General features: G+C 45.9%; 1 protein-coding gene across 3 annotated transcripts; it reads left to right on the top strand.

Moving 5' to 3' along the window:
• Positions 1 to 2,055: 2,055 nt before the first annotated feature.
• scarf2 (scavenger receptor class F, member 2) lies at positions 2,056 to 27,705 on the top strand. Of its 3 annotated transcripts, none has more exons than XM_076989803.1 (12): positions 2,056 to 2,201; positions 2,699 to 3,013; positions 6,660 to 6,718; positions 7,318 to 7,419; positions 7,985 to 8,504; positions 8,826 to 9,044; positions 9,748 to 9,876; positions 10,565 to 10,668; positions 13,529 to 13,643; positions 14,599 to 14,723; positions 22,530 to 22,682; positions 23,405 to 27,705. In XM_076989803.1, exons 2-12 carry the CDS (start codon positions 2,862 to 2,864, stop codon positions 24,535 to 24,537), a joined length of 2,811 nt encoding a protein of 936 aa, XP_076845918.1. In that variant the 5' UTR covers positions 2,056 to 2,201; positions 2,699 to 2,861; the 3' UTR covers positions 24,538 to 27,705. The 3 variants fall into 3 exon arrangements, with proteins under 3 accessions (XP_076845918.1, XP_076845919.1, XP_076845917.1); XM_076989804.1 differs by having other exon boundaries at positions 2,130 to 2,402; positions 22,533 to 22,682; XM_076989802.1 differs by having other exon boundaries at positions 2,130 to 2,402.

Raw genomic sequence — 27,705 nt, 5'->3', positions numbered from 1 at the left:
CACACTCCTACATCTTCTAGCTCTGGTCTTATTTCTGCTCCTCTATCTCAACACAGGGGCCTGCGTGGAGTTCTTCACTGCTGCTGTGTAGACCACAGTCTCTCTGTAACTGTCTTCCTTTAATATTTGTCTCAAAACCTCACCATTTACTACTCTTTGTTCTGACTAGATAATGTTTTGAACTCAGTGTCCCAGGGTTTGTGAAAGGCTCTATAATATAGAACTATACTATATGAACTGAACACACTGAATAATTCAAGAAGAGGAAGAGAATGCCGAGGGCCATTGGAAACATGTTTGAGTTTCACTGTGGTACTTCATCTTTGTAAAACAAAAGCACCTCGTGTAGATTCCACATATCTGAACAAATGACTGAAGATGAAAATGTACTAGGTTGTATATGAAATGAGACACAGACAGAGCAAAAAGATTAAAAGTCTTACAGAGGTAGCAGACCAGTAAATGCTTGAGTCACTGTTAATGGAGACGTATGGGAACCCAACACACGGAAAACGTGAAGATGTGTAACTAATTGGGCTGTAACTAGTTACATGACGAAATAGGCGAAGCATCTTATCTCATTCAAAGGAGAATTTCACAACTTTGACAACTCTTTTGGTAATTTGTATATTCAGTGTCTGTCCACATGGGGTCAGTGTGTAGTTCTACACTTCAGTTATACTTCATAGATAAATCCCATATTTCCCACCGTGGTGATATGACCTTTGCGGGTACACTCCTCCCCCAACACTGCTGGCCCGGTATTGGGGGGGGGGGGGGGGGGGGGGGGATATAAATTAAGGTTATATAATTAAGGTTATATAAATTAAGCTTACTGTTAGCTCCTGTACTAAACTATAGTTTACTCATTAGGATGTAAGGGCCCATGATACCGAACCACTGGGAACTGAAGGAGTCATTATGTAGAATCAGTGTCAAATATGTTTAATAATCCCCGTTAAAAAATATGGACAACTTAAACTTACGAGAGGACACAGCTTTTCTTTGCGAGGAATTATGATGGGTCGAGGTGAACATGGGTCTTCTAAACCTGTTATCAAACCGGCGAGCGCGAAGACATTTGCAGTGTTGCGGTGCCACATTAGTTTAGAGGCGTGGACAGTCATGACAGCAGGCGGGAACATTACTAGACACGCCTTCTTCTGCGCACTGACGCTCCGCCTTCTTATATATATATACTGTCTGATTCAACCGTTGGTTGGTCCGCCCTCTATGACGCTGGATTACAGGCCTAATATGAATACGTTAACATACGTGAGAAACGTGAACTAAACGCGATGCTTGCAGGCCAGAATTTACATAAAGCCATAAATGACTCGCAGGACGCAGAAGCAAAGATGAGACATGATTAATAAATAAAATTACTATGTGTTCTACGATTTACCAAAGAAGACTCTCGTGTCCTGAGGTTGTGTTCCCAGCGACTTCACTGCCACCCCCTTTAATGGAACAGTAACTCATTTTGATCACCAAAAAGTATTATTTATGAAATTTTTGTTTATTATTTTTACACATTTTCTATAAAGTGCAGCTCACATGAGATAAAGAGTCTAATTGTTTAGTAGCCATGCCGTGAGTGTCTTCTCCATAGAGCCCCCCCCCCCCCCCCTCCACATGGAGGCGGTTAAAATAGATTTAGTACATGATCTCTGCAACATTCAGGTCGCTAGGTGTCAGTATCCTCTAAATATGGGAAAATACAGCAATATGAGTTATTGCTCATATAACATATATATTGTTTCTTTAGAGAGGTCGCGATCATCACTACAATATATATAATTTTTTTATTGCGTGCGTGCGTGTGTGCGTGTTTGTGTGTGTGTGTGTGTGTGTGCGTGCGTGCGTTTGTGTGTGTGTGTGTGTGTGTGTGTGCGTGCGCGGGTGTGCGCGTGTATGTGCGTGTGCGTGTGTCTGTGTGCGTGTGCGGTGAGTGTGTGCGTGTGTGCGCGTGTGTGTGTGTGTGTGTGTGCGTTTGTGTGCGCGTACGCGTGCGTGTGTGTGTGTGTGTGTGTGTGTGTGTGGTGAGGGGCCGTGCTTAGTTGCACTGGGAGACGTCCTGGTAGAAGACACACCCACAGGGTAGAAGGAGTTTCTAAGAGTTTCTTCGGGCTACAAGTTGTGTTCATGGAGGAAGACAAACTCAGCAGCACGCAGAGGCGAGAGTCAGGGCCAGCGATAGGGTAACTAATTAGGAATTTCCTTTCGCCACTCCTTAAATAAAACTCAGGAAAATGGCAACGCGTTGTGTTTTAAGGTTTCAGCTCTAAAATGTGGACTAATAGCGGCATTTATTTAAAATCCTTTGCCTAATATATCATGACACATTCATTACCCTAAAACCTCTTTCCCCGGAGCATGAAGTGGGTTTACTAACGGACCAGGTGGAGAGTTTTTTAAAAACATTTTTTTTTAAATATATTTTTGGATTATCATAACCGTTTTCTTCAGTGATGTTGCTAAATCCGCTAATGTTGGGAACGCCATAAGCGAGAAATCCTTTACTGGACTTGGAGGGTAAACCTTCTGTGGCAAACTTCTGTGCGCTCTTTTCTCCGTGGACTGGTCTCTCTCTGTCTGTCTCTCTCTCTCTCTCTCTCTCTCTCTCTCTCTCTCTCTCTCTCTCTCTCTCTCTCTCTCTCTCTCTCGCTCTCTCTCTCTCTCTCTCTCTCTCTCGCAGATGTCGTAGCAGTTCGTCAAATCTTGGAGCCCCCACAAAGGAAATAAACAGATCAGCGCGTATCTGGAGATCAAAGCGTCTCCACAGCTGACGCGTTGACGCGCGCGGGGACACCGAAGACGCAGGAAGACGCAGCGCCACATCTCGCGCTTCAAGGACAGGAATGCAGCGCGGACGAGGCGCGTGGAAGGATGCTGCTTCTCGTACAATGGAAGTGAAGACCACTTTAGCCGTTGTAGTTTTGGTCGTGTTATTTTGTCCAACATTCAGCCAGGAACTGAATCCAAAGGGCCGGAATGTGTGCAGAGTACAAGGGTGAGTGTAATAGAAAGTTTTCTCTAAGGAAAAACTACTTGTGTGTCCTCATATGATATGATGCATGTTATAATTGGCGTAAAGGCCTGCGATGTCGGAGTATGCGCAGATCACAACGTGTCTTAGCCTGTATGTTTAGAAACAAAAACTCTTGGAAATTTGACTTCACTGTGACGTATCTCCTATTTTTTTAATCTCTTAGGTATAAATACCCACGAAACAAGAATAGATTTGTGCCCGACAACCAGATGTTCACATCTGGAACAGTGCGAGCTCGAATGAACGACAGGGGGCGACACTAATATCGACACTAGCACAGTCGATGCGACCGACGTCGTGGCACTAACCTGGTCACACTAACACTAACATAGCCCCAAGTAACTTTATTTCTACATAACCTTTGTTATTCTATGTTTTGTTTATCCTTAGAGGAATTTAGGAATTTCAGTGTAGAGAAAACTGATTTGTTGACTTAGATATAAGATCATTTGGTCTTGAAGCTGTAGGAGAACCCTGTTTAATCCAGTTTACCCAGCAGGAAGTGTGTGTGTGTGTGTGTGTGTGTGTGTGTGTGTGTGTGTGTGTGTGTGTGTGTGTGTGTGTGTGTGTGTGTGTGTGTGTGTGTGTGTGTGTGTGTGAGTGAGTGAGTGAGTGAGTGAGTGTGTATATGTGTGTGTGTGTGTGTGAGTGAAAAGAAAGAAAGAAGGAGTGAGTGAGTGTGTGAGTGATTGTGTGTGTGTGTATGTGTGTGTGTGTGTGTGTTTTCATGTGTGTGTATGTGAGTGAGTGAGTGAGTGTGTAAGTGAGTGTGTGTGTGTGTGTGTGTGTGTGTGTGTGTGTGTGTGTGTGTGTGTGTGTGTGTGTGTGTGTGTGTGTGTGTGTGTGTGTGTGTAATCTGATGTATTATAAATTGAATAATGGTTTCCTATTTATGCCAAAGATCAAAGATCAGTAATGTGCTTCCATATCCGTTCCTTTGCTCCGTGGCATTAAGAGGTCTAGAGGGGTGAAGCGTCTGGTGTACTGCACATCTTCATTCTGCTTTGTTTGATGAGTCTGAGTTATTAGAGTGGTGTCAGTCTGGCTGTACCCCAGTGGGGAGTCACTTCTCTGGACGTCTTTAGTTCCAACAGTCAGCACGTTCTGTATGGAGGTCCAGCTGATGACAGCTGAATGTTTAAAATGGTGCAGAAAACTGAGACCAAAACAAAGTTGTGTGCAAAGTTGTGACAGGTGTTGACATGCACATACATAAAAGTGTTCAGTTCTTAAACCACGGTATCCAAACTCCTGTGTAAAGCAAGCTAGGGAAACCGTGGTGGCGTGGAGCAGGAAACCTCGAGACTATTAACGATGACTCACCTGCCCTAACAGTGCTGGAGGTGTGAAACTCTGAAATCGCATCTGTGATCTCCATACAGTGTGATCCACCAACACCTGCTGTCAGGCAAGGGGTTTGATGCAGCGTGTGTGTGTGTGTGTGTGTGTGTGTGTGTGTGTGTGTGTGTGTGTGTGTGTGTGTGTGTGTGTGTGTGCGTGTGTGTGCACGTGCGTGTCTGTGTGTGTGTGTGTGTGTGTGTGTGTGCGTGTGTGTGTGTGTTTGTGTGTGTCTGTGTGTGTGTGTGTGTGTGTGTGTGTGTTTGTGTGTGCGTGTGTGTGCGTGTGCGTGCGTGTGTCTGTGTGTCTGTGTGTGTGTGTGTGTGTGTGCATGTGCATGCGTGTGTGTGTGTGTGTGCGTGTGTGTGATAGCTGTTGCAATTTGTCATACTGTAAATGTGCTTCTGAACCTCGTGACCCCGTGACCTTTAGGTGGGTTATTTGACAGATGCGTTGGCTGTAATTTTTGATTGTGTTTTGGTCCACAATGTATTCAGTCCCTACAGCAACACTAAATGTTCCAAAACCTCATATCATATCAGGAGCAATTTCGGGGATCTTGTCCAAGAACTTTTGGCTAAAAATCTGCCCTCCTGGTTTTACATTATTATCTGGCCAGATAATAAGACTCCTCACTCCAGATGGATATCAATGCACATGAATCAGAATGCAATCCACCAAAAATAATCTGGTGGGAAGAGAGAGGATTGCCCTGGCAGGAAGTTGGCCCTCATTTTGCAGAATTACTAAGAATTTCCACTCGGTTCTCATTTGTTGCTGAATCAAGTTGCCCCCCCCCCCCCCCACCAGCCACTGACTGATGTTTTGGTCTCCGCTCATTTCAGCGCTCGTCCCTTTAAATGAATCAAACAAGCGTGGTTTTAACTCGCCTCCTGTCCTCTGTCTCTCCTCCCCTGGTGTAGTCTGACATAGAGCAGACACGTCAAGCGTGTGGTGATGCTGATGTCAGGGACACACAGGCGTATGGAGGCTAACCAAACACGACCCACAGCTCTTGTGGAAGCTGGCGTGTGGACGTGACCTTTAAGAGGTCACATGTGGAGGAGGAGGAGGACGCTCGGTGTTTGTTTCATGTCCAACACACACAGCAGACAAACCAACAGCCTGAGAATCAGACAAGAGTCCTGCAGACGTTGCCCCAGGCACAGAACAGCTGCAGAAAACCTGTATTTACCCTCCCCTGGGGCATTTACCCTCCCCTGGGGCAAACCAGTGGTGCACAGAAAATGAAAGAGACTGACAAAGTTTTACAAGATGGGTTTCAAAGACTAAGAATAAGTTAAATGGTACCATTAACAAATAAAATGTGGGGGGAAGGCTTCTAAACATCTGAAAATGTTTCTGTGTTGTCAGTCCTTTGCGTATTATTTGAAAAGGTAGAGTTGCAGTGTATCATGTCAAGAGTGTAATTATATAAGTATGGTTAGAAGTTTCTAAAGATCAGATGGGACGTATATGAGGTGATAAGCTGCATGTTTTGTTCATTCATGATGTTCGACATCTCAAGCACAAAAAATGAGAAACATTCAGGACTTGAATGAGAGATTCCAGAGGTTCTACAGAGGTTTTGGAGTCCATGTTCCTTCCCTGGTTCCTCTGGCTCACATCTCAGTCTGTTTAAATCCTGGGACATGGAGTGGTGGAGCTAATCGTATGGGCCAGTGGCCTTGTCATGAACCTCTCTGTCATGGGGGCGCCTGGTCACATGATGTCCCAGGAGTCATCACTTCAAACGACATGTTTGGACCGCACGTCAGCTGCTTACCAGCGGACATTTGCCATGTTTGTGTGTGTGGGGGGGCAGTTATGTGAAACATCTGCCTTTATGTTTGGGAAAGCTACAGATGGTACACAGATATTTACCCTGTTCCGTGTGAACCATGAGCAGTGGGACCGATGCCAAGATCACACAGGGACAAACGGCGGTTGGGTCAGAGCCATGCCTGCTTCTGTGTGCCTATGGTACAGCTGTCCTCACTCGTACACGCTACACATCTCTCTGAGGGTACTCCATTACAGCTGTCTACATTTGCACTTTCTTCTCCTCCAAATAACTTGAGGTTTGTAACCTCAAGCAAGAAATTGTTCATGAAAAAATCAATAATGTGATGTGCTTGTATGAGGACAATTCTAGAAAGCCAGTGTCCTAGTATCAGACCGCAGTGTCTCAGGAGGTTCTGGCTCAGGGACAGAGGTGTGGGGTAAGGCCTTGTGTCCCAGAGCACTGAACTGTGCCCTCTCTCCGCAGGACACCGGTGTTTGTGTGCTGCGGTGGCTGGGGACAGCTAGGGGAAGACTGTTTAACACGTAAGAACCTCTCACCCTCCCTTCTGCAGGAACCCGTCAAAGAGGTTTTAGCACAACAGAATGAAGGATGTTTATAGATGTTTAAATACTCCCAAAAAAAGAAGATAAGGATGGAGACCTGGTGTCTACCACAGGTATACAGGTGGTCTATAGAAGTAGCCTACAGTAGGTCTAGAGCAGTAGTCTACAGCAGTGGTCTACAGCAGTGTTTCTTAACCCAGTCTTCAAGGCCCACCTGATGGATCCAGAGTTTTGAACTGTTCAGGTTAGGCTAGAACAACAATGTAGAACCGTCCAGTGGATTTTGAGGACTGGTTTTGGAAACACTGGTCTATAAGATGACACATAAATACACAGAGGTATGCTAATGGCATTTTTGTAAACAGTAGGTTGGGTAGATAAGAGTTTCATTACATAATACAGACCCCAGGGAAGCTTGTCACAGGGTGTGAAAACTGGGCTTGGTAAATTGTTTTTCGGAAGTTGAATGTAAGGTTTAAAAACACTGCATATATAGTTACCATTTGTTCAGTGGTGATTGTACAGTTGAGCCATCCATCAGGAGGAAGAGTGTGATTCATGTCCTTCCTCTTCCTCAGCTCTGTGTGAGGGCAACTTCACCTGCAAAGAGAACGAAGTGTGTGTGCGGCCAAACGAGTGCCGTTGTCGTCATGGATATTTTGGAGCCAGCTGTGACACCAGTAAGAAGCCATTTTGTGTTATGACTTCCTTCCTCACCAACATTTTTTGGCATTCTATGTAAATGAAGAAGAATGTGCCAACCACATTGCTGGAGACGGCTTCCAAGACATTCCTACACGTCTGAGTAGATTTTTCATAAATGATTATCATATGTTTAGCATAGCAAAAAACATATTTTCTGTTAGAAAGTTAACACAATAACTTTCTCATTAACATTCTCTGTGGAGAAGCTGGTTTGAAATACCTGACTGGGATTTTTTTCTTGAAAAGAGTATCTCTCTTTTTTTTAATCAGACATTCTCAGTCCAGTTCTCAGGAAGCAAAGACCAGTCTCCATATTTTCTCTAATCTAGCTCTCAGCTCACGTAGGCAGGTCATAAAGAAGACACTGTTTACCAAGTTCAGAAGTATGAGAGAAACACAGCAGATTCTGATTGGCAGTTCCTGAGTTCTGACCAGGAAACCTCTATTTCCCAGCAGTACACAAATGCACCCAGTATATGACCGTGTCGTTTCCTGAGAGTCTAAAACTAACAACCCGACGATCTCTCCGTCTCCCGCCAGAGTGTCCGGCCCAGTTCTGGGGTCCAGACTGCAAGGGCAAGTGCGCGTGCCATCCGAACGGCAAGTGCGAGGACGTGACTGGCAGGTGCACGTGCCACCCCAACCGCTGGGGCGAGAACTGTGAGAAGCCGTGCCCGTGCCAGAAGGGCAGGTGCGACCAGGAGACGGGCCGGTGCTCGTGTCACCCCGGGTTCTGGGGTCCGCACTGCAGCAACAGCTGCTACTGCAGCGTGAACTCGGTGTGCGAACAGAACACGGGCCGGTGCCTCTGCAACCCGGGCTGGTACGGGCGCAACTGCGGGGCGCAGTGCGCGTGCAGCGGGTCGCCGTGCGAGCAGTTCACGGGCCGGTGCCAGTGCCGCGAGCGTCTGTGGGGCACCAACTGCGAACGCTACTGCCAGTGCGTGCACGGCAAGTGCAACCAGGCTGACGGGTCGTGCGCCTGCAAGCCGGGCTACAGGGGGAAGTTCTGTCGCGAGCCGTGCCCCGCCGGGTTCTACGGGCAAAACTGCAGGAACAGGTGAGGAGGGGGAGGGGCAGGGGGAGGCGGGCTATGGACTTAGTCCCACCCACTGCTGGTTGTTTGATCTGGTTTTGTTTACAGAGGGATCCTGAAGCATAAATTGACCACATCGAGAAGACCTTTAAAGTTTAATTGAACAGACAACGAAGCTTCAGGTTTTAGGGCAATTTGGGGGATGTAATATTAGTAATGTCATGTCAGTAATAATCGTTCTGGTTAAACCTCGGTACCCAGGAACAGTGGGCTTGATTATAGCAGGGGGAAAGGGAATATGGGAGTGGAGAATACCTGACTCCTGACCGACCCCGTGGCCCACAGGTGCGGTCACTGTAAGGGCCAGCAGCCCTGCAAGGTGACCGAGGGGCGTTGCGTCACCTGCGAGAGGGGCTGGAACGGCACCAAGTGCGACCAGATGTGTGCGCCGGGCTTCTTCGGGGAGAACTGCAAGGACGAGTGTCCGGTGTGCAGGGATGGCCACTACTGCAACCGCATGGACGGGAAGTGCTCACACTGCAACCCGGGCTGGATGGGAGACCGGTGAGGGCCCGCTGCTGCCAGAACCCAGCGCCCGCCACTCCAGTAGCTCAGTTCTGTGGAATTCAGTTCAGTTCTGTGGAATTCAGTTCAGTTCTGTAGAATTCAGCTCAGTTCTGTCGAATTCAGTTCAGTTCTGTGGAATTCAGCTCAATTCTGTGGAATTCAGCTCAGTTCTGTAGAATTCAGTTCAGTTCTGTGGAATTAAGCTCAGTTCTGTGGAATTCAGTTCAGTTCTGTGGAACTCAGTTCAGTTCTGTGGAATTCAGCTCAGTTCTGTGGAATTCAGCTCAGTTCTGTATAATTCAGTTCAGTTCTGTGGAATTCAGCTCAGTTCTGTGGAATTCAGTTCAGTTCTGTGGAATTCAGCTCAGTTCTGTGGAGTTCAGTTCAGTTCTGTGGAATTCAGCTCAGTTCTGTGGAACTCAGTTCAATTTTGGGGAACTCATTTCAGTTCTGTGGAATTCAGTTCAGTAAAATTCATTCAGTTTGGTGGAATTTGATTAAGTTCAGTTCTGTTCAGTTCAGCTTTACAGGCAGGACAGGACTGTGTTTAAGTACAACATTGCCAAGTCTCACTGCTGATGAGGTTTAAGAACTCATACCTTTCTCTCCATTTATCTTTCTCTCTCTCTCTGTTTCTCTATGTCTCTTTACCTCTTCATCTTTCCTTTGTCTCTCCATCTCTCTCTCTCTCTCTCTGTAGGTGTGATGCTCGCTGTCCCAATGGTACCTATGGCGAGAACTGTGAGAATGACTGCACTCACTGTTTTAATGGCGTCTGCCACTTTGCTACGGGAGAGTGTCTCTGTGACCCGGGATTTTACGGAACTTAGTAAGTCTCAGACACTTCTCAGTAAACATGTCAGGAGTTGGTCTCCATCCCTCATTACGATCTCAGTTTCCCCTAGTAACTGTTGGAAATTCATACATTCAAACTTGTTTTAAACACCAGTTTATCTCTGTGTTGCTGGTTATGATGCTGACACACGCTCACCGGCCCACCTCACGTAGAGACACCATGTTTCTCTTGTTTAGTTAGATTCTCTGGACCAGGCTAGTTAAACTAACAGTAACACCTCCAAGGTCTCTTCATGGTTCAGAAGGTTTGGCAGGATGAGAGTTGTTACTCTCACTGTGTGCTGGGTTTTCCGCTTCATTTCATAACATTCCTACAAGTTTCATTAACATTCCTATATGTACCATACTGTATAGCTTTCAAACTGAGTTTTGGTATGTTCAGTCTTGTTGTGAGAGAGAGGGGCACACAGTTGACACATGAAATGAAATAATTTTTAACATCTCCTTCAACAACATCACATATCATCAGTATGTCATCAATAAGTCACCACACTAAAGGTTTTGCCCATTTATATTAATCTATAGGACAGCATTGCTCCTAGTTGATCCTGCTAATGGGGTGTATTTGTGCTCCAGGACACAGTGGACCATGACGTTCTTCTCACCGTAATGTAAAAGCTTCTATGCTTTAATTATTATTTCTTGTTTGTTTATTTTTGCAGTTGCAATCTGACCTGTGAGTCTGGGCAGTTTGGCGTAAACTGTGCACAAACCTGCCAGTGCCACGATAAAAACTGCAACCCGGTGTCTGGAGCCTGCAATCTATGTGAGACAATCCTTGTGTGTGTGTGTGTGTGTGTGTGGGTGTGTGTGTTTGTGTGTGTGCGTGCGGGTGTGTGTGTGTGTGTGTGTGTGTGGTGTGTGTGTGTGTGTGTGTGTGTGTGTGTGTGTGTGTGTGTGTGTGTGTGTGTGTGTGGTGTGTGTGCGTGCTTGCATGCGTGTGTGTGTGTGTGTGTGTGTGTGTGTGTGTGTGTGTGTTTGTGTGTGTTTGTGTGCGCGTGCGTGCGAGTGTGTGTGGTGTGTGTGCGTGCGTGCGTGCGTGCGTGTGTGTGTGTGTGTGACACAGTTCTTGGGGTTTCACTTCCATCATGTTTTCCATTGCATCATGGGAAGTGAAGGAGATGTGACCTGATGTCAGGGCAGACTGGGTCATCTCCACAAGGGTTGGGTAGATAATAGCGCTAGAACTACATCTGAAGGAAACAATGGTGAGCCTTGTGTGTCATTGGACCTGAAACTAATCGTATATTGTTAAGTGGAAACAGAATTACTGGGTGAAGATCAGAACGATTAAATGTGTGAATCAGGTTCAAGGCCACAGTGTTGATCGTTGATGATGCTGTGTGTGGAAACGTTAAAAGTGCTTGTGTGTCAGAGTCTCATGCTGTGTGAGTCACGGTTGTTGTGCTGTTTGGCATACATTGTGCTGATTGGGTGAGGCCCTCGCTGTATGTGGATTATGTAACCACAAAGCTTATTGGGAGGTGTTTTTTAGGAAAGATGATGAAATCTGTCAGTGTCAGGCAGTGTTTGGACTGTAAGGACGTGGCTTCAGACCGAAATATCACTTTAAATTCAAAGTAAAAAATGAATAAGACTCCACAGACCTAGGAAACAGATGTTATTGGTAGCATGTTGTTAGGAGTGTCCGTCTGTGTACGTGTGTGTGTGTGTGTGTGTGTGTGTGTGTGTGTGTGTGTGTGTGTGTGTGTGTGTGTGTGTGTGTGTGTGTGTGTGTGTGTGTTTATGTAGTACTATGTAGGTCATTGTAGTAGACAGCTGCAGTTTTGACCATGGCCACCCTGAGTGTGTTTCCAGAGTGGTGTCTGGTGGGGTTTGGGGGTTGGGGTTGAGGGTGAGGGTGGGGGTTGGGGGTGGGGTTGGGGGTGAGGTTGGGGTTGGGGGTGGGGTTGGGGGTGGGGTTGAGGGTGGGGTTGAGGGTGAGGGTGGGGTTGAGGGTGGGGTTGAGGGTGGGGTTGAGGGTGAGGGTGGGGTTGGGGGTGGGGGTGGGGGTGGGGGTGGGGTTGGGGTTGGGGGTGGGGTTGAGGGTGGGGTTGAGGGTGAGGGTGGGGTTGAGGGTGGGGTTGAGGGTGGGGTTGAGGGTGAGGGTGGGGTTGAGGGTGGGGTTGGGGGTCACTGGAGGTTTTTGTAGGTTCTGCTTTTGCACAGCTGTGCTGGGAGAGGATGGATGGGTGACCCCACCCCCCGAGCCTCCACCCAGGCCACAGACCCCACCCCCCGAGCCTCCACCCAGGCCACAGACCCCACCCCCCGAGCCTCCACCCAGGCCACAGACCCCACCCCCCGAGCCTCCACCCAGGCCACAGACCCCACCCCCCGAGCCTCCACCCAGGCCACAGAAACCACCCCCTGAGCCTCCACCCAGGCCACAGACCCCACCCCCCGAGCCTCCACCCAGGCCACAGACCCCACCCCCCGAGCCTCCACCCAGGCCACAGACCCCACCCCCTGAGCCTCCACCCAGGACACAGACCCCACCCCCTGAGCCTCCACTCAGGCCACAGACCCCACCCCCTGAGCCTCCACCCAGGCCACAGACCCCACCCCCGAGCCTCCACCCAGGACACAGACCCCACCCCCCGAGCCTCCACCCAGGCCACAGACCCCACCCCCTGATCCTCCACCCAGGACACAGACCCCACCCCCTGATCCTCCACCCAGGACACAGACCCCACCCCCGAGCCTCCACCCAGGACACAGACCCCACCCCCCAAGCCTCCACCCAGGACACAGACCCCACCCCGAGCCTTCACCCAGGCCACAGACCCCACCCCCGAGTCTCCACCCAGGCCACAGACCCCACCCCCTGAGCCTCCACCCAGGACACAGACCCCACCCCCTGAGCCTCCACCCAGAACACAGACCCCACCTTCTGATCCTCCACCCAGGACACAGACCCCACCCCCCGAGCCTCCACCCAGGACACAGACCCCACCCCCTGATCCTCCACCCAGGACACAGACCCCACCCCCTGATCCTCCACCCAGGACACGCTCCACCCTTCACTCACATCATCCTGTAGTGCAATCACTACATCAACAAATCTCCAGACAGTTACGACCGTTGGACACCCTGTGTAATTGTGGAAATCACAATTCATTTATGGCACATTGAGGTGTTATTAGATTTTGTGGGATGCAAAATATTTTGCTAGTGATATCAAGGGACCCAGATGATCCCTGGTTACTGTCAGTGATGCTGTTGATCCCTGGTTACTGTCAGTGATGGTGATTATCCCTGGTTACTGTCAGTGATGCTGTTGATTCCTAGATACTATCAGTGATGGTGTTGATCCCTAGTTACTGTCAGTGATGGTGATTATCCCTGGTTACTGTCAGTGATGCTGTTGATTCCTAGTTACTGTCAGTGATGGTGATGGTCCCTGGTTACTGTCAGTGATGCTGTTGATTCCTAGTTACTGTCAGTGATGGCGATGATCCCTAGTTACTGTCAGTGATGGTGATGGTCCCTAGTTACTGTCAGTGATGGTGATGGTCCCTGGTTACTGTCAGTGATGGTGATGGTCCTGGTTACTGTCAGTGATGGTGGTGGTCGTGGTTACTGTCAGTCACTCTGCACGTTTCTTCTCATTGCTGCTTCCTCAGATCCTAACCAGCGGATGGGAGTGATCGCCGCGGGAACGCTCGTCACCTTCCTGCTCCTCATCCTCCTCATGCTGCTTTGCTGCTGCGTTTTCTGTGGCAACAAGTACAGCAGCAGGTGAGAGATCCCACAGGCCGAACGATACGGGCAAAACATATCGTATCGCGATACAATACTGCTCACAATATTGTCAATGTATTCCTTGGCATATATTAATAAAACACGTATAGGCTATTGTTGTCACTGACTTGTGTTGGCTTGCAACTTTGACCAAAATCTCAACCATGTATATGCAGTGATTTATCAAAACGGTCACAAAGCTCTCATATGAAATTACTGATACTGATGCTCACACAAAAATGTCATTGGTTAGCATATTGCAGCCTTCTGTGACATCAGTATTGCAACGGCCAATAATGCGGTGATTAACAAGTGATATATTGTGCAGCCCTAGTAACAATGCATCATTCCCCATGTACAGTATTATGGTTCCAGTGTACCAACATATTGTTGCTGCAGTATAAAGATTATCCACAACTCTGTAGTTGTCCAGAATTCTCTCTCAGACATCTCTGGACTTTATTTATTTATGCTGTTATTTATGCTGACTTTTGTCTCAGCTGTACAGAAACACATTTTTCAAATGTCTTCACCTTCTGTTGAAGTATGTCCCTCTAATGTGTAGGTTATATCTTTTTTGTTTTGAAGTATTCTTTGCAGATCTCTGTTCTCTCTCTTTAGCAGGTGTGCTGTCTTTTAATCTCTTAAATCCCAGATTTATTAGTAATTTAATCATGTTAAGACATGTACTTGTGCTATGAGTCTTTCTCTAACTACATAAAAACTACTATGAACAGTTGGTAATAACAAGATTGAGGAGTGATATTCTGGACCGCTGGTGTGGACCTGCTCTTGAAGTGGACGGGTCTGAACTTCTCCACTGAAGCTACTCAAAGCGATGATGGACTTTGGCCATTCCGCCTCTCGTCCTGCAGATCCTATGAACACGGTGGTGTGATTGTAGACGTGTAGAGTAGATCACTTTGAGCTAATATTCAACTCCTCCCTACAGTGCAGATCAAGACAACTACAGGAACAGTAAGAAGGCAAAGAGGATCTTGTGTGGTCGATTTAGCCGCATCAGCACCAAGCTGCCCAGAATCCCCCTCAGGAGACAAAAGATGCCCAAAATTGTTGGTATGTTAACATTTTTCAGCTTTAGAATGGTTGTGCACTCAAAAAATGGCTCTGGCTTTGGGGAATAAGAGGTGATGATCTGTTTATGAAAGCATTATTAATTTTTTGGATGTGATTAGTGTTAGCTAGGTGTATCTCTTAGGACCTTATATCATCACATCCTTTGTGATATCAGTTTTCCTCATCACAGCGAAACGGCTGTCAGACACACTGGTCTACTCATCAAACGCTCCCACAAAGTAAAGAGCGACTAGCATTTCTAAATGATGAAACAAAATCCTGTCAAAAACGGCTGAAAGAAGTTCAGATGAGAACGCTGCTGTGTCACTTCTCATTGGTTTGAACTGTTTTAACAACAGCTGCCCACTGGAGTTTCCTCTTTCGTTACCATGGAGTGAGATGTAAACACTCTTAGGTGACTTGGTTTGACCGCGTCTGCCCATGGGCTCCAGACCTCATGATGGATGTGCTGTCATGCGTCTCCCTGGTTACATACTCAGCTGCCTGTGGTGAGAGCCCCGCCCACCATGGGCTGAAGGGCCAGCCGCAGCGTGTTGAGTAGGAGCCAGACCACGGTGAGATGGCTCTACAGCATGGTGGGATGGTTCTAGAGCATGGTGGGATGGTTCTAGAACATGGTGGGATGGTTCTAGAGCATGGTGAGATGGTTCTAGAACATGGTGGGATGGTTCCAGAGCATGGTGAGATGGTTCTAGAACATGGTGGGATGGTTCTAGAGCACGGTGAGATTGTTCTAGAACATGGTGGGATGGTTCTAGAGCATGCAGTGATGGTTCTAGAACATGGTGAGATGGTGCAGTGATGCTCTACGGCGTGGCGAAATGGTTCTAGAGCATGCAGTGATGGCTCTAGACCATGTAGTGATGGCTCTAGACCATGTTGAGATGGTTCTAGACCGGGGTACTCAAATAGAAATGATGACGGGCCACATTTTATTTTTTCAATCACTGAAGGGGCCGGTTACAAGGAGGGGGGTGGCGAACATAAACTGTTGACGGGTGGGGGGGGGGGGGGGGGGGGTTGGTCGAACGCATTTGGGTGTCTGCTACCTGTTTGTTGTTGTCATAGAGGCAATCCCCGGCATCGTCTTGAGACCAGAAATAGATAGCCCGTGGGCCGCTATTTGAGTATGGGGGTTATAGACCATGCAGTGATGGCTCTAGAACATGGTGAGATGGTTCTAGACAATGCAGTAATGGCTCTAGATCAGGCCAAGACGCCTCAAGTCTACTCAGAGTTGGCTCCCTGCAGTGCAGCATGATCCTGTTATTCTCAACACTAAGAGTGTCCAGTTTCTCCTCTCATTTCCTTCCTCCTGTTAAAGCCCCCAGGTGAAGGGCTCGGGCAGGACGGGCGGGACCAGACCGTTTGTCAGAGACTCTTCGGCTTTTGCCAGACTGGAACCACAGTTCTGAGCCCAGTGTTACCATTAGGAGTCACTGGTTTCTCAAAAAAAAAATCATCTTTCAGTGCAGTTGATCAGGGATGAGTTTAATTCTCTTGTGTTTTGAGTACTTTATGACCAATTGTTAGCTGATTGTGTCATTTGTGTCAGAGGATGATGTGGCTCTACATAAATAAAGATGCTGAGAGGGCTCATTTCTGAGTTACTTTCCTAAAAACACAGAGTCTGTCAAGAAGGTGGAATCCCTACGTGACACATTACCACGTCCCTCCTGTCTGGAAATGTTGTCATTTCCCTCTTAAACAGATAAATCCTCTAGTGAATAACATTATTCTAAAAGGGTTTGGTTGTAATAATGTTTAAACTAATGTTAAATAATAATGTTTAAACTGCGTGAACTTTGTCTCATTTACTTTTTTGGGTATGCTGGTATGGGTTCTGCAGGCAGTCACGAGGTGGGGGCTGGTTTAAAAGGCTAGGCTAGGCCTGCCTGAAGCCATTCTGTCCCTATGAGAGACATGTGCCTCCTCGCTAATTCACCACATTATATGAGTGAAAGAGTCGTCTTCATTGTGCCTGCATGGAAGTCGTCACTGAAACAAAAATATCTTTGTTGGCTTGGGTGAAGAAAAACTCCAGAATATTTCAGTAAAACCCCTTAAGCTGCAAAAACCTAGAAAAAACACGACAAATAAAATACCAAAAGCAGTAAAAGATGGGGGTGTTGGATTTGGTCTTGGGTGGCAGTTTTTGGACTTTTGACTGCTGTAGAGTGAGAAATCATAACCTCAGCATTTCGGTAGGCGATAGACGTGAGGCAAAATCACGTTCAGCCAAATTCAAGGCACAAAAGTGTGTTTATTTTATCAGCTGCTGCAGAACAAACCCACATGGAGGCTGAAATACCGTACGAAGGGCTGAAATACCGTACGAAGGGCTGAATTCAACACAAAGTAATGCACATCTTGTTGTCTCCAGATGAAGATATATTCACTTCTGTCTTTTTCTGGGTTTTTTTTCTCATTTCTATGAGCAGGCCACTGAGTTTCATTGAGGTCTGCTCACTTTTTTGTCTCTTCTCCAACTCCATTTCCCCCCCGCCCCCCGCTGAAATAACCTTCACAGTGGCACCACTAGCACCCCGAGTGGAGAGTGGGGGGTTGGGCCCGGGACAGGAAGTGGGTTGGGCCTGATACAGGAACCAAAATTACCTCAGCCAGTTTTTGGAGCGATGATGTGACTTCTTTGGCCGCCTTCTCTGGGCCACTAGACTTCTTTTGAGTCGTTCGTATTCTGTTGATTTTGGGTGACATTGGCTGGTGGTTTGTTGCCCTGCGTTTGTGTGCAGTACCCACAGAAGCAAAAATATGTTGAGGAAACTGGCAAAGATTTTGCTAATGAGAGGCTATGGATCAAGTTTGTTTTTCGCAATAGGAAAAACAATTTCGGCTAACTTCCTCCTGAAGCATTCGGTCTCTCATTCTCGCACTATTCTTGCCTGTTCCCCCTGGATACGGTATGCTCCTGTGCTCACATTGGCACAAACCCCATTTAAGTGAACCAATCAGGAACGTTCAGCCTCTTTTTGATTGGCCGTGTGACTTCCCCAGGCCTCTCTCGTGGGGACGTTTTGAGGAGCGGCTGCCACCTGCCACCACTCTTGGCTTCACTACAGGGCCGGTGCAGCTGAGGGGCAAGAATGCACTTCTGTCTGACGCCGTCGCAGTCTGGAGTCTAGAGTCCAGAATCCCTGTGGCGTGGGGGCTAGTCTGGGACCCTCTCACTACGCTCTGGGAGTGACCTGCAGTTGTTAGTCTGGAGCTAACACCACAGCAACAAAAGGACTCAGTCTGCTAGCGCTTGGTTCTCACATACATGCCGTGCGAGTTTATGGCCTGGCACATATATGTGTGTTAACATGGTTAACGTGCTGGCCATTCTAACGTGGTCTGCCGTGATTAGCTGGCTATCTGGCCGAATGATTGAGAAGTGGGAGGGAGGGATGTTTAGTATTTGCTGTAGGCCTATGTTTAACCCTTTTATTATGTTAAGGGTCAATTTGACCCGTTTCAATTTTTGTGTTAACCAAAGTGCAGGTTATCCTTACTTTTTTTCCATGATATTTGATGACTTTTCCTTATCTAGGGTCATGAACTTCTGTGTAATATCTGGACACTTTGATGTGTTGTGGTGTGTCTGTACCGTGTTTGTATACAAAGATGATGTTGTGGGTCATTTTGACCCAGACACAAACTATCTGCTCAAATCAAAGATAAACACGCCTCAAATGGCAGGTGTTAGCAGGTGTGAATAGACCTTCTTGCCTCCAGTGTTATGTAAATGAGGCATGTAGCCAATCAGAACCAGATGTGTGTTGGGGAGTGACTTTCTCTCCCCTGTCCTTGTCACTTTTTACATGCGCTTTCTTTGATAAGTACATAAAAAATGAGCTCCAGACAATTTACAGCTGAAGAGGTTTTATCACAGCTTCTGAACTGGGATAGTGATGTAGAGGAAGAGATTTCAGAGATGGAGGATCCTTCAGAGCCAGAGGACAATGCAATTGATGATCCAGATTATCAATTTTTCCACAATGAGGAGGATTCAGAGGACGAGTCTGCCAGTGTGCATTCATCAGATGAAAACCATGAAACGCAACAATCATCATCCACAGAGGGAACATGGACGTCTAAAGATGGTAAAATAAAATGGTCAACATCACCACACCAAAGCCGAGGGAGACTCTCATCTTCAAATGTCATCAAAATGACTCCTGGTCCGACAAAATATGCCATCACAAGAATTGATGATATTGAATCAGCATTTCAACTCTTCATATCCCCACCCATAGAGAAGATAATCCTTGTCATGACCAACTTGGAAGGCAGGCGTGTCTATCAAGAAAAATGGAAGCCATTGGATCCAACTGACTTGCATGCTTACATTGGAATTCTGGTGTTGGCTGGAGTATACAGGTCAAAGGGTGAAGCAACTGCAAGTTTATGGAACGAAGAGAATGGAAGGCCGATCTTCCGAGCAACAATGTCTTTAGAGACATTTCACATGATCTCTCGTGTGATCCGATTTGACAACCGTGACACCAGAGCTGGTCGACGTGAGAGAGACAAACTTGCAGCGATCAGAGATGTTTGGGATAAATGGGTCGCAATCCTGCCTTTATTGTATAATCCTGGCCCACATGTTACTGTTGATGAGCGTCTTGTTCCGTTCAGAGGACGCTGTCCTTTCCGACAGTATATGCCAAAAAAGCCTGCGAAATATGGAATAAAAATATGGGCAGCCTGTGATGCCAAATCCAGTTATGCGTGGAACTTGCAAGTATATACTGGAAAGCCACCTGGAGGAGCACCTGAGAAGAATCAGGGAATGCGTGTGGTGTTGGACATGACTGAAGGGTTGCAAGGTCATAACATCACGTTTGACAATTTCTTTACATCCTACCATCTTGGAGAAAAACTTCTGGAGAAAAAGCTGACCATGTTGGGAACAGTCAGAAAAAATAAGCCAGAACTTCCCAGTGAGATGCTGAAGATGCAAGGAAGACCTCAGCATTCCTCAAAATTTGCTTTCACAGAGAAAACAACACTTGTTTCTTACTGCCCAAAGAGAAACAAAAATGTTCTTGTGATGAGCACAATGCACAGAGATGCATCTGTGACCACAAGAGACGACATGAAGCCACAAATGATCCTGGATTACAACTCCACCAAAGGAGGAGTGGACAATCTGGACAAAGTCACAGCAACATATAGTTGCCAGCGCAAGACTGCCCGTTGGCCCTTGGTGGTTTTTTACAACATTGTGGACGTGTCTGCTTACAATGCCTATGTGCTGTGGATTGAGATCAACCAGCAGTGGAATGCCAGCAAACTGTACAGACGTCGACTTTTCTTGGAAGAACTAGGCAAAGCACTCGTCACTCCCAAGATCCAGAACCGGGCCAGGCCAGCTCGAACCCCAGCAGCTGCAGCTATCATCGCAAAGGTCCAGGGCAGGGCATCTGACCAACCGACAATGGATCCTTTGGACACAGGTGCAAAGAAACGCAAAAGATGCCAAGTTTGTCCCTCCCGGGATGACAGTAAAACAAGTACATGTTGTGTGAGGTGCAAGAAGTACATCTGCAGAAAGCACACGGTCACATCCTGTCCATCATGTGGGGAACACTGAAAAAGTTGAACATTGAAATCTTCAAGATTTGTATTTCTCTTCTTTTCATCTGTTCTAAATGTTTGTATGATCTAAAATAAAGATCTAATATCACCTGTAAGGCAGTCTGAACTGAGAATCGCTTTGCCATCTTGATCATTTGTGGTATGGAAGCATGCTGACAGCATTTACAGCATCATGTCCCCATGATTGGGTGAAACACACACACACAAACACACACACACACACACACACACACACACACACACACACACACACACACACACACACACAGGTCCAGAGAGGAGGGAGTGATAATGAGGGCTGAGAGAAAAGATGCTTCTTTCAGATCTCACCCCTTTGTCTCTATGGAGATTCTTCGTCTGCTCTCTGACAATATGCAATCAACCCCTGATGTGACAACCATCAAAAGTGTTGATGGTTGCTCACCTTTGCATGCCAAACACCTCTGTCCTTTGTTTGTATATCCTTTAAAGTCATACTGACGACTATCAACTACCCAACCCAATGTTGATTGCCGACTTTGACTAGCCCAGGGTCCAGTGGACCCTGGATGTAATATAAATGTGAAGGGGGGTGTATGGGGGGGTGATCACTGCAAATATTTTCTGATTTATGTTGCTCAATAGTGTTGGAATTGTATTTCTCTTCTTTTCATCTGTTCTAAATGTTTGTATGATCTAAAATAGGTTTATCTTCAATTTTGGATGTTTTTAGTGGATTTACACAACAGGGGTCGAAATGACCCTAACAAAATATTGGTTTTTTTTCCTCACCAAAATAAAAGGGTTAAAATGTCAGACATGTTAAGTTCTTTCTGAGTAGTCATGGTGTCTGTTGCCTACGCCTCTGTTGTTTCCATTTAGAGGCAACCTGGAATCCAAATGGTAGTTCATATCTCTGGTGATTTCATGTGTTATTCATCAGTGTCATATTATTCAACATGCACATTTCTAAACATATTAAATTTCATATTAAAATGTTTAGAAACACAATATTAATCAATAACATCGTGTTTTACCTGTCCCATGTGTACCCACTACTCCTCAGAAATACATCAGAGTTGAAAACTTAGATGTAACGACGTTTGTTTTGCAATCTGCTTTATTACAGTTTTATTTATGGCTGTATAAAGTATATTGTTGTTCCAGCTGTTACTAAACTGCTGAATCTTCCTTTAGCAAAAGGCAAAAACAGAAAAAATATGGCAAGTACCGTGCTGTAGTCATGGATTCACGTCCTTGAAGTCCAAAATGGCTTTCATGAAGCATTACCTCCTGCTGTGATAAATACTAACCCTAATGCTAGAGGCTAATACACATGCTAAGTGCACGTCAGGGGTGTTCTGGCACTCCTCAGATGTGATGGCCTGTTTCCTCGGACAGTTATAGATGAAAGGGCCAAATAGCCTGCGTCACGTGTCAGAGCGTGGTAAACAGGCTAGCGTGGGGAACGCCTCCTCCGAGCTCTTACCAGCCAAACGCAGATGTGAAGCTCAGACATCCAACAGCTGGATCTCCTCTCTAGGTCAGCAAAAAAAAAACCTTTAACAGCAGGCAAGAGGCAGAACAGGAGACTTGGTCTTAAGAAATGTCCTGACCGACATTGCGGATCTGGAGGCTAAATTAAGTTCATCCACTGAAGAAGGACTCACCGCAATTAGTTGGATAACATTTCTTTGACAATTTATTTATCCTTTAAAAAATTGAGAGATTTTTATGGATGCTACAAATGCGATATAATTTATTTTATGGTAAATAAGGCATTTCGTAAAGACATAAATCTTTATTGTATTTAGAGTTAGGATTAGGGTTAGGGTTAGGGTTAGGGTTAGTATTAGGGTTAGGGTTAGTATTAGGAAAGTTGTAAAGCTTTCATTATCACTGTCAGAGTAAAGCATAAATTTCTGTTGTGGTAGATTGATATGGAATGAATTTTGTCCCTCCCTTTGAACCCATATCAGAAGGATTTTGCCAGCTTTTGTAAACACATTTGTGATTTCTTTTCATTCAGTGTCCAGATTTGCTCCTGGGATGGTATCAGCGTTAATCTCTTACCCAGTCTCCTCCTGTTGCTCCTGTTCCGGAGTGGTAGAAGAGCCGTTGTTTCGGGTAGAACCCAGCGGGCCCTCCTGCGTCCTCCTGTCCTGACCACAGCGTTTGTGTTCTCTCCTCCTTCTCTCTGTTCAGTAGCCAGCCACGACCCCGACAGCAACTTCAACTGTAGCTTCATTGAGCCTCCTTCCGCCGTGGAGCAGCCCACCCCGTCCTGGTCCTCCCAGGAGTCTTTCTCCTCCTTCGAGACGAGCGAAGACGGGCCTGTTTACTGTGTGCCCCATGAGGGTGAGTTGCTGCGGAAACCCGCACAGACCGGCCATCTGGCTTTGGCCAATGGGGAGAGGTGACTGGGGAATTGGGAGGGTCTCTGAACAATCTTTTCTGACCCAGTTTGAAGGAGAGCAGTTGGGGAGAGTTCCAGTGTAGCGGTAATCACAGACCGGCAGGCGTGTGCCCTGTGTGCACGGGGCATAAGCACAAACAGGAAATGACATGAATGGCAGACTCAGTAGTGGGAATGTGGCCGAATCATGAATCATTCTCTGGTGTAAACGGTTGAGCAGCAGGAGAATAAGGAGGTGGCTTCCGTTGGCATAATCCAGACAGAAACAACGTTTTTTTATGTTTGTTGTAACATGATTTAAATCATGTCCTCAGGACCAACAAATCCCAAGAGCCAAAGCCTAAGAAATAGTTTAACAGCTATTTTTAAATTACAGCAATTAAAGTAACAGAAACTAACAGTATTTGATTTTAGGTCTACTTAGTTGTCCATGAACTATCTGTGGACTATTTATTATTTCCTAAACTTCATGATTTTTATTTCTTTTTTTGTAGTTTTGTAGTTTCTAATTACATTTAAATAATTAGAACACTACTTAAATGGATGTTCAACAATTGATACAATAAAGGAGTCCTGCAATAGTCACACTTGTAGTTCAGTTCAGACCTTTTATGTCAACTACCCTTTATTTTCTAATGAGGCTGTTCTTTCATGTTCCATTCAGATACTGTAAATGAGAGTAATGTAAGACCCAGTCCCAACACTGCGGAGAACACGGTGGCCGTTAGCCAGGAAGACGCTGGAGAATATACATCTCTCAAAGAAACGCAGACAGCCACAAAGCAGAGCGCCACCGAAACCAGCAGGCAGCCGCTGCTGAAGTCCTCGGACAGTGAGGGATCGACGAGCGGTTCGGAGTCGACCGTAGGAGAACTTTACGCCCGAATCGCTCGTCTCTCCAAGAATTCCAAGGAGGAGGAAGATGGGGGCACTACAGATGCCAAGGCCAGTGACAAGCCTCCATCGCCAGAGAGGACCAAACCACGCCCGCCAGACCCATCTACCAAGCCAAAGGTGTCCTGGATCCATGGAACATCTGGTGCTATTCAGTCAGAGAAAGGCCAGGCACCATCCCCACCTAAAGAAAAGAAAAGAATCTCCGGTGAAGGATCTGGAAAGGGGGAGGAGAAACGTCGATCGAAGGACAAATTGAACAAGAAAGGTGAGCAGAAGAACCAAGATGGTAAAAAGAGTGACGGGAATGAGTCTCCAAGCAAGAGCAAAATCCACAAAGCTTCGGACCCTATCGAGCACATCAATGGAGCAGTCCAGAATGCCTTAAAGAGGATTGGAAACTTCCATTCTGATAAAAAAGGGGGTGACACAGCCAAAGAACCACCCAAAAGCCCCAAGATTATGCACCCTCATATGAACTCTGAGGCAGCCACTCTTCTTGCTGCCCAACTGAAGGAAAAGACTCAGAGTCTGAACCGCAGTGAGGGGCTTTCGGGGGGCCTCAAACCTAACGGGTTGTCCACCCCCCAGGCCAGCCGGGAGAAGCCCACACCTCCTCAGAAGGCCAAGCGCTCTGTGACCGGGGCGAACAAACCCCTTCTACCCACATCCACCAACCTCCAGAAGATGACGGCGCCTATAACAGACTCTTCTAGTTCTGACTCCAAAAGCCCAGAAAATCAAGCCATAAATGGGACCAAGGTTGTGGATGCAGTGGACACGACGCCTAAGAAAACACCCATTAAAAAACCCCCAAGGAAGAAAGGCAAGGAAGGAGGTGTGGAGACAGAACCCAAGACCTCTCCAAAGACAGCCATTATGCCCCCCCAGACTGTTAAATAGACAGTGCATTTGGATATTTCTGGACTGGCTGGTCGGGCCATACTGAATGAAGCCTTTGACTTTATTTTCCTGTTTGTGTTCATGATAAGAAATCAGTGCAGAAGTTATCAAATGGAAGAGCTGCATACCGAATTTATTTTAATGAAATGTTTTTGTTTGTTTGTTTGTTTGTTTTTTGCGTGTGTTTTGTTTAATTATTTTGAAGTCCAGAAGGGGCTTGAAGAAGGAACAGTCACTGGTTCACATGTGCCTTGAAAGGAAGACTTAGCACAACGTTCAAATGAGTTCATCAGTTTTATAGTTTTAAAAAGATTTAAAATAATGTAATAAGCTTATTTTTTATGCCAGCATGTCTACATTTACCAAAGTGCATTCATCATGTAATTTCAGGAGGTCTAAATGACAGTGACTCATCATTATCAATAGGAAAAATGTAAAATAATAATCTGAGCAATATATACAATTATCAAATGCAATATTTCGCTCAATATAAAACGAATGGTACTATAGTTAATCATGATTCTCTGACACCGTTGTTAGACTCTGAGCAAATCCTGTCATTCTATTACAATGTGGGTTTTATATCCACACATTTCTCACAGTGTAGTGGCTCTTTATGTGACAGTGGGTGAAAATATCAAGCTTCAAAGTCATATATTTCACAAAAGCAGCATGTGCTGGCGAAGACACAGTGTTGTGCTCTGGTCAGGTCACTAACTCATGAGTCAGCCCTCTGTTTTCAGATCAGCTTTCATGCTGATCTGTTGTAAGGCATAAAGTGAAGTACATAAAACATTTCAGCTGTGGCACAGATATTATTGCTCATTTGTACATTTTCCACATTTAACGGGGAATGTTTCTCTTGCAGTCTCCCAGCACAAGGAGCTAACGCCTTTGTAAGATGTTTGCTAGAACATTCTAGAGCTCCAGTCAGGGCTTCTGGGTTTTCGCTAAAGGAAGTAAGACCAGTGATGGAGCCGGAGATGAAGACTTTCATCACCTCGGCTCCGCTAGCAGCATGTGGTCAGCAGACATTGGACTGGTGAGAGACTGATAGACAGTGTCTCGTTACACTGACATAAACAACGTCTGGTGCTCCTTTAATGGGAGGACACATATAGAATTAAGGATGAATTAAGGCTTTAGCTTGAGTGTGTGTGTGTACGTACGTGAGTGCGTGTGTGTGTGTGTGTGTGTGTGTGTGTGTGTGTGTGTGTGTGTGTGTGTGTGTGTGTGTGTGTGTGTGTGTACATTTACATTTACATTTACGGCATTTAGCAGACGCTCTTATCCAGAGAATTCATCCTAGGAAATAGTACGGATAGGCCAGAATTCAAGATACCATTGAGTCAGACTACTACTAAACTACAGGAGTCAGTATCATTACCTAGTGTTTTGCAAGTTAGGCAAAGAAGCACAAATAACCATAAACAGACATACAATTTAAGAACAACGGCAAGTGGTATCAGCTGAGTTAGTGCTCTGGTAAGAACTCAACAAACAGGTGAGTCTTCAGTCTATGCTTGAAGATAGCAATAGACTCTGCAGTGCTAGCAGCTAATGGAAGATCGTTCCACCATCTTGGAGCCAGGACGGAGAATAGTCTGGAGCTTTGTCTTCCATGAGACTTTAAGCATGGAGTTTCAAGTCGAGCCAAGCTTGAGGTTCTAAGTGTTCGTGAGTGTGTGTGAGTGTGTGTGTGTGTGTGTGTGTGTGTGTGTGTGTGTGTGCATGTGTGTGTGCGCGTGTGTGTGTGTACGTACGTGCGTGTGTGTGCATGTGTGCGTGTGTGTATGTGTCTGTGTGCGTGCGCTTGCATGCGAGTGTACGTGTCTATCACAGGGTCCTGCTTTCTTGATGTGTCTTGGTGTGAGTTTCCCAGAATTGTCAGCTACCACGATTTCTGCCTGTCCTGCTTTACATGCCTTATCTGTCTTGAGCAACGGGACACCAACATACAGATGTCCTGCAGGACACCAGCCGATCCACACCATCTACAGTGAGCCGACACTACACGTCCGCTCTTGTATTGTATGATAATCTCGAGTTATCATTACTAGTCTCATAGTCGAGGTACCATTTCGTTGTTTGATAAAGGCCGTGTGATAGATTTCTTAGATGTATTTGAGGTTCTTTTCGTCTGCATTGAACCATCGTTTCAGGTAATAGTTGGATCCGTTCTACTCAGCTAGTTCCCACAGGTTCACCCTTAACAAGCTGACAACAGAAATGCTAGCTAAATGAAACGAGTTTAAATGAAGCTGTTCTAAAACCAGAGCCAAATAAGCAGGTTTGAGGAGGTGTTTCTGTATAATGTCGCAACTTTAAGCCTTAAAGCACTTGTAGGTTCTTCTCAGAGCTCGCTGGGAGTGTGTGGAAGAATACCGGCAGAGAGGTGCATTTAAAACTGGACAGTAATGGTGTTTTACCATTTGGTTAAGCGTTGAACATCAGATCTGGCTCTGGTGCTGAAGTATACTGAAAGCAAACAGTGTTTTTGAATTTGATGTATAGTAAGGATTTGATATACAGTTGTTCTTTCTTTATATGGTACAACAAATGTCCTTTTTTTATAATGGTTATTTTTCTACATGCCAAGATATTTTGTAATGATAATGTTATATATGTTTGTAAGCTGTGCTTATACAACTTATATTTTCCACCTTTTTGTCAAATGAACTGGCTTTCAGATTTGATAAGGTTTTCCCCCTTTTTTACATTCAACCATCAGGTACAAGTTTACACCTATTGACATTTCCCAGTTTACATCGATGTGTTGTTGCTCATTCACAATTCTCTGTGGAAGTTATTGTTTTCAGTGAACAATAAATTGTATGATGCAGGGGTCAGTGAGAGGTCAGCTTTATCTAGCCGCATTAGCCACATCCAGTATAAGGTGTACGACAAAGAACAAATCTTCATGTTTTTGCACAGAGTATGAAAACTTTATCAGCTACCGTATATGGTATTATAGGATTTTGAAGACATTTCTTTTTGTCTGAATTGTTCCTTGTTCTGCCTGGAGTCTGTATGGAAGCAGCTCTTTGTCTCCAGGGCCTCATCGTCTTCCTCATCATGGGGGTCTTCCTCATTGCTGGTTTGTTTTTATGTTGTTAATGTGATTGTTCAGTTACCTGCTTTTGAAATAAAAAGGAAACCTGTATCTCC

The sequence above is a fragment of the Brachyhypopomus gauderio genome, unplaced genomic scaffold, assembly GCF_052324685.1.
Source record: "Brachyhypopomus gauderio isolate BG-103 unplaced genomic scaffold, BGAUD_0.2 sc71, whole genome shotgun sequence".
Classification (NCBI taxonomy): Eukaryota; Metazoa; Chordata; class Actinopteri; order Gymnotiformes; family Hypopomidae; genus Brachyhypopomus; species Brachyhypopomus gauderio.
Note: the sequence above shows the minus strand (reverse complement) of the source record. Positions and strands in the feature narration are given on the sequence as shown.